This window comes from Rattus rattus, chromosome 10, assembly GCF_011064425.1.
Source record: "Rattus rattus isolate New Zealand chromosome 10, Rrattus_CSIRO_v1, whole genome shotgun sequence".
Classification (NCBI taxonomy): domain Eukaryota; kingdom Metazoa; phylum Chordata; class Mammalia; order Rodentia; family Muridae; genus Rattus; species Rattus rattus.
The window spans coordinates 59,250,479-59,257,350 of NC_046163.1; the positions used below are offsets into that span (position 1 = coordinate 59,250,479).

Consider the following 6,872-nt stretch of genomic DNA (forward strand, 5'->3'; position numbering starts at 1 on the left):
CTGGTGTCCGTTTTCCCAGAGGAAAACTCCAATCACCTTGAGGGGACTCACATTTCCCAGGGGGCACCTACGTCACATTGAGGACATTGAGGAGGGTCTGAGATCTGCAGAGCTTGTGAGCGTGGTGCAGCGAAGTTTGCATTCAAACCTGTAGCACGGAGAAGGAGCCAAGGGACTAAAATGCCATCTGTATCCTTGCCTGTTCCTCCTCTTTGACCTAGAAAGTCTAGGAAGCTGACATGCTCTGGGAGAACGTGAAGTCCATTAGGGCACGTCTAGAAGTTCCTCTGCACGGCCCACAGAAGCCACACAGACCCAGGCAGGGATTAGGGAACTTCACGTGTGGGGTCACACTTTATGTGTGGCCTTGCTGTGCTTGCTAAGCAAACCCAAGGGATCTATCCTGCCCATTGAGGGAACCCTAGACACTAGGCGTGTCCTGGACCTTAGCTTCCCTGAACTCAGAGGCCCTTTGAGTCTCATCCCCCTCCTGGTGTTAGCCAAATCTGGAAATCCCAAGGTGACTCTGTTCTCATTGAAGCATTTGCCCCAGGCTTCCCTTGCAGCCCAACCTGTGATTGGAGCCAGAGAGGGGTAGGGAATACCAGGCTTCTCTTTTACCTTCGCCCTCATTCCGGGCATGATCGGGCTACTCCCACCCCTGGGTCCTGAGCACTGGCCTGGAGCCAAGAAAGGTGTCGTGCCAGGAGCTGCGAGCTCCATTCCAGGGGTCCCCTCTCTGGGTCTGGGGGCTGCTTCCTAATCTCAAACCTGACCAGGGTCAGACCCTGGCAGGAGTGGTGAGGAAGGCAGCTGCTTTTCTACATAACAAAGGGCAGCCCTGCTGGAGAGCGGGGGAACACAAGGACATGTCTGACAATCCACTACCGTTTCTCCTGGTAGCCCCTGGACTAAGATTGTCAGAATCTGCAAATAAAAACTCTAGATACTCGTGTCATGCAAATCCCAGGTAAACAATGACTAATATTTTAGTGTAATCAGTCCCCGAATTCCGGACGAGTTTTATTTAGCAGCCCTAACCCAGCAGGTTGCTCAATTCTATTTCCCCAGTAGAATTCTAAAACCAGCTCGCAAATCCACAGATCCCAGCTGTGTTTTGGAGAAGGCTCAGTATACTCTGTCGTTGTAGAACCACACACCCCCATCCCCACCCCAGCCACACACCCATATCTGGCTCTCTTCAAGAGCCTGGGCAGGACTTGGCAGAAAATAGAGATGTGGAAAGCTCTACATGGGCACCCATAAAGATCGTAACTATGTTGCCCCTTCTCTGAGCCGCTGTTCTTTTGGTTCAGAGATTGGGAGTGGGTAGATTTTTAACTCTAATTCAGCAAGAAAGGGAAAGGATGGGTTTCTTATTGGCTAGTCCCAGACTTTGTGACTAAGGAAGAACCCCCCCGCCCCAAGTCCCCCAAACCCTCCAAAGTGGAGCAGTTTGAGTCTTATCAGCCCTAGAAGCCTTCTGGACACCTGGCGAGGTGTACTGGGAAGCCAGTCAGCTGGAGAGCCCAGGTGTTGATTGATATCTGGTTCTTTCCAGGGGCTGGAAGCAGAATGAACGAGACTACAGGTGCACATTCCAGACGCTGGGAGCAGGCACCCAGCCGAGAACGAGACCTCCACGCTCCTTCGGGACACACCTCCCAACCCATGCTGGGATTGAATTTAGGGCTTCATGTGTGCAGGGCCGGTGCTCTACCACTGAGCTATTACCACCTCCGGCCCTGAATGTCCTAATTGGTCAGACACCCTTAAGTCAATGGCGAAGTATATGGCTAACAGACAGTGGTGACCAGATGTTCTCAGTCCAGACAGGCTTTTGTGTCCTTTCTAGACTGCCCCTCCTCAGGGCTCAGGGGCTTGATTCATGCTGAGCTCCCAGGAGGTCCCAGGGGTGTGACCTCTCTCTTTCTTCCTCCCTGCCCCCACCCCAGGACCAGCTATAAAGCTGTTGTGTACCAGCCCTCAGCAGACTCAAGACCCTTTCAAGACACCTCAGGGATACAACAGCTACAGCTTCTCTTCCTGGGCAGCACCATGCGGTTCCTATGGCTCTGTTGGGCACTCTGGGCACTATTCCAGGTTAGCCCTGGAGAAGCCCTGACTGGAGAGCAGGTCCTGGGCAGCCTTCTGCAACAGCTGCGGCTTGATCGACCGCCAGTCTTGGACAAGGCTGATGTGGAGGGAATGGTCATCCCCTCGCATGTGAGGGCCCAGTATGTGGCCCTGCTCCAGCACAGCCATGACATCCGCTCCCGAGGCAAGAGGTTCAGCCAGAACTTTCGAGGTGAGCCCTCCCCGGTTGTCCTCGGTCTCTAGGAAAGGTGGGCTGATCATGCCTTCCGTATGTAGTGTGAATGGGCCCTTACTTTGTGGGGCTGAGAGTCGAAGTCATGGGGGAACACAGCCTGAGGCAGTTGTGAGAGGGGAGCAGGTCTGGGTCTGGGCACTGGGGATCTGGCTGTGCACTGAAGGACCCTCGGGATAAAAAAAAAGGGGGGGGCTGTGCTTGCTGGTAAATTAAGGAGCGCCTGGAATAGCGACTATGTTTCACCACAGACAGAGGATAGCATGGGCCTTCATGGTGGCACAGCGTTTCCAGCTGGAATCAGCCCTCAGTTGGGCACAAAACAAAACAAAACTTACCTAGGTCTGGAGACATAAGTTGCTGGTTCTGAACAGGCAGGCAGTGGGGATGTCTGCTAAGGAGAGGTGTGGCTGGCCACACAGGTAACCACCCAGCAATCCTGAGAACGCATGGCAAGAGCCATTTAGGAACTCGACAACGTCCTTAACATTTGCCCCAGTGTTCAGTCCTGACAAAGATGCTTGCAGACTCCTGTTCCACTGAACAGAACTCCGGCAAGAGCATCTGTCCCTTAAGAAAGGCACGGTTCCACAGTGATCTTGGGTTTTCTCTCTCTAGCCTCTGCAGCCTGACTCTGTACTGCCCCCTTCTTCTCCCAAAACCTTCCAGGAAGAACCTAGCATTGCTACGCTCAAGCCCAACCAGTTCCTTCCTTGCACAGGGCTCCAAAGTCACCACTAAGGGTGGGAGAAACAGTAAGAAAAAAAGAGAAACCCACTGATTGTTTTAGCATTCAGGGCCTCATTGCAAAATTTACAATTCCTGGATATATAGAGAGACTTCTTTTTCACGTTGATCATGGGCTTCCTGCTCACAATTCTCCCTGAGGGTTACTAATGAATGGTGGCTATTGGCCTTGGGTCCTTGCCACCCAGGGTGTAGAGGCCTGGCTGACTCTGTCCTTGTCCACAGAAGTGGCAGGCAGGTTCCTGGTGTCAGAGACCTCCAGTCACCTGCTGGTGTTCGGCATGGAGCAGCGGCTGCCGCCTAACAGTGAGCTGGTGCAGGCCGTGCTGCGGCTGTTCCAGGAGCCTGTGCCCAGAACAGCTCTCCGGAGGCAAAAGAGGCTGTCCCCACACAGCGCCCGGGCTCGGGTCACCATTGAATGGCTGCGCTTCCGCGAGGACGGCTCCAACCGCACCGCCCTTATCGATTCTAGGTATAAGCGATAAGCGCTCTCTCTCTCTCTCTCTCTCTCTCTCTCTCTCTCTCTCTCTCTCTCTCTCTCTCTCTCTCTCTCGTATTAGGAGCGTTAGAAAGTGCAGGGGGAAAAAAAAGTGCGCAGAGGGAGGGGAGTAGCAGATGATAGGGGTGGGAACGGAACGGAACAGACTCCTTCAGGGTCTCCCTAAAGCCTGCCAGTCCCCTCGCCTGACGCGCGCTGCTGTGTCTCAGGCTCGTGTCCATCCACGAGAGCGGCTGGAAGGTCTTCGATGTGACCGAGGCCGTGAACTTCTGGCAGCAGCTGAGCCGGCCGAGGCAGCCGCTGCTGCTCCAGGTGTCCGTGCAGAGGGAGCATCTGGGACCAGGGACCTGGAGCGCACACAAGTTGGTCCGGTTCGCGGCGCAGGGGACGCCGGACGGCAAGGGGCAGGGCGAGCCACAGCTGGAGCTGCACACGCTGGACCTCAAGGACTATGGGTAGGCACTGTGGGTTAAGTTACAAGCAAAATCGAGAGACAAATGAGGAATTTGACCTAACTGTGAAATGACAAAATTTCAGAATGTGAGAATATTTAGAAAAGCTTCCTCTGACTGTTAGGAAGTTCCCAGTAAATAGGATTTATTTTATTTTATTTTTTATTTCTTAGCTATTTCATCCCCACATAAATATTCAGTATTCAGTTGTTTTCTTTGCTGTGGCACTGGGGTTGAAATCTAGGCCAGAAAACTGCTCCTAATGAGCTACGCACCCAGCCCAGTTCTTCAATTCCGGCAGAGCAAGATCTTAGTGTCTCCTCAGAATGCCAGGATCTCAGCTGAGCTTCAACTGACTTTTTTTTTTTTTTTTTTTTTCGGAGCTGGGGACCGAACCCAGGGCCCTTGCGGTTGCTAGGCAAGCGCCTACCACAGAGCTAAATCCCCAACCCCTCAACTGACTTCTGACTTCTCACCCAACAGGGCTCAAGGCAATTGTGACCCCGAGACACCAGTGACTGAAGGCACCCGATGCTGTCGCCAAGAGATGTACCTGGACCTGCAGGGGATGAAGTGGGCTGAGAACTGGATTCTAGAACCCCCAGGATTCCTGACTTACGAATGTGTGGGCAGCTGCCTGCAGCCACCAGAGTCCCTGACCATCAGGTGGCCATTTCTGGGGCCTCGGCAGTGTGTGGCCTCAGAGATGACTTCCTTGCCCCTGATTGTCAGCATAAAGGAGGACGGCAGGACCAGGCCTCAAGTGGTCAGCCTGCCCAACATGAGGGTGCAGACGTGTAGCTGTGCCTCGGATGGGGCGCTCATACCCAGGAGGCTGGAGCCATAGGCACAGGGCGTGGCCTCCCCAAGGACGTGACGTAATATATGGGGAGAGATGGGGATTCTAAACCCCTAAGGGGCGAATGCTCTGCGTGGTCCTCTGAACCAGCCCCATCCCTAAATTTTACCTTCAAGGAATGTGACTCACTGGCCACTGGAGGCGCCACCTAGTGGTCTCTGTCCTTCATATTGTTTACTGCACTGTATACGAAGCACTTAACCTGTATAGAAACTGTAAACTAAGGACAGAATCCCGAACTGCCATTGCTCCCTTAATCTGTCCCTGTATCTGGGCTGAGCCCCAGTCTTGTCTCTGGACCTAAGACCCAAGTGTATCAAACTAGGTAATACCAGCTTTGCTAGATGGGAATAAAATATGCTTTGCTTTGTAAGTTTTTGTTTCATTATTATTATTATTATTATTATTATTATTATTATTATTATTTTCCTCTCAAGACAGGATTTCTTTGTGTAGCTCTGGCTCGTTTCTCCATTTAGACTACCTACATCTGTGCAAACTGAAACAGAAAAAGAAAGGTGTTAGGTCAGCATAATTTAGCTTGATTTAGCCAAGACTTGGTGGGGGTTTCCTCTTTTTTTTTTTTTTTTTTTTTTTTTCCTGGAGCTGAGGACCGAACCCAGGGCCTTGCGCTTGGTGGGGGTTTCAACGATAAAGGAAGCTAAGACTGATACTCATTTGGACCCCAGTCTGTGGTGGTATCTGGTTTTCAGAACTGAGATAGAAACGTTTGCTGTTGAGATTTTGGCTTTTCTGGGCTTGGCAATTAGGGTTTTCTTTCAATTCTGGTTGCATTAAGAAAAACAAACCAACCAACCAACAAACAAACCTGGACTGGAGAGATGGCTCAGTGGTTAAGGGCACTGACTGCTCTTCCAGAGGTCCTGAGTTCAATTCCCAGCAACCACATGGTGGCTGTAACCATCTTTAAAGGGATCTGGAGCCCTTTTCTGGTGTCTCGGAAAAGAGCCACAGTGTAGTCACATACATAAAGAAATAAATTAAAAAAACCAAGCCCTTATCATGTCAGATGTGGTGGCGTGCACGTTTAATCCCAGCACAGGCAGGCAGATCTCTGAGTTTGAGGCCATCCTGTCTACATAGGGAGTTTCAAGCTAGTCACTACCACACTGTCAGACCTTGTTTCAAATAAAAAAAAAAAATTAAAAGCCAAAGTCCTAATTCTAGAAGGCTGGAGCTCACTCCTCTCGGACTGACATAGGGAGTGGTATTCACAGCATTGGCTGTGGCATGGTAGGATGCCACGTATACAGAGACTTTTAAGAAATAAGCTTGGCCAGCATCTCAGCTCAGTGAGTGGCTCTCTGAGTCTCCCCACAAGTCTGCACAGCTGTTGGCTTCAAATTCCATATCTCGAATTCCATATCCTCTAGTCCAATCTGAATTTTCTAGTCTTGATCCCCTAAAAGCAGCAACCCCTACCTTCCATAGCTTTGGTTTAAGGAACCAATAATTTAATTACTTTACACACTGAATGGTACAACCAGGCCTATGGCTAATTCAACTCACACCCTAGCCAAGATTTATTTTTTTAGACTGGACCTTACTATGTAGCTGTCTGTTATTATTTATTTGTTTATTATTGTTATTGTTATTATTATTGTTATTATTTTGAGAAAGGTGCTATATAGATTAGGATAGCCTCTAACTCCATATGCAGTCAAAGATGACCTTAACTTTTTCTTTTCTTTTTTTAAAAGATTTATTTATTTATTATATATGAGTACATTGTAGCTGCCTTCAGACACACCAGAAGAGGGCATCAGATCTCATTACAGATGGTTGTGAGCCACCATGTGGTTGCTGGGAATTGAACTCAGGACCTCTGGAAGAGCGGTCAGTGCGCTTAACCCCGCTGAGCCACCTCTCCAGTCCACTTTTTCTTTTTCAAGACAAGACAGGGTATCTCTGTGTAGCCCTGGCTGTCCTGGAACTCACTCTGAAGACCAGGCTGGCCTCAAACTC

At 50.4% G+C, this 6,872-nt stretch overlaps 1 protein-coding gene across 2 annotated transcripts; it reads left to right on the forward strand.

The window, feature by feature from the left end:
- Window positions 1–1,982: 1,982 nt before the first annotated feature.
- LOC116911480 (left-right determination factor 1) lies at window positions 1,983–5,257 on the forward strand. 2 transcript variants are annotated; one of them, XM_032915463.1, is made up of 5 exons: window positions 2,059–2,308; window positions 3,302–3,344; window positions 3,447–3,548; window positions 3,785–4,030; window positions 4,511–5,185. In XM_032915463.1, exons 1-5 carry the CDS (start codon window positions 2,059–2,061, stop codon window positions 4,872–4,874), a joined length of 1,005 nt encoding a protein of 334 aa, XP_032771354.1. In that variant the 3' UTR covers window positions 4,875–5,185. The 2 variants fall into 2 exon arrangements, with proteins under 2 accessions (XP_032771352.1, XP_032771354.1); XM_032915461.1 differs by having other exon boundaries at window positions 1,983–2,308; window positions 3,302–3,548; window positions 4,511–5,257.
- The last annotated feature ends 1,615 nt before the right edge of the window (window positions 5,258–6,872 follow it).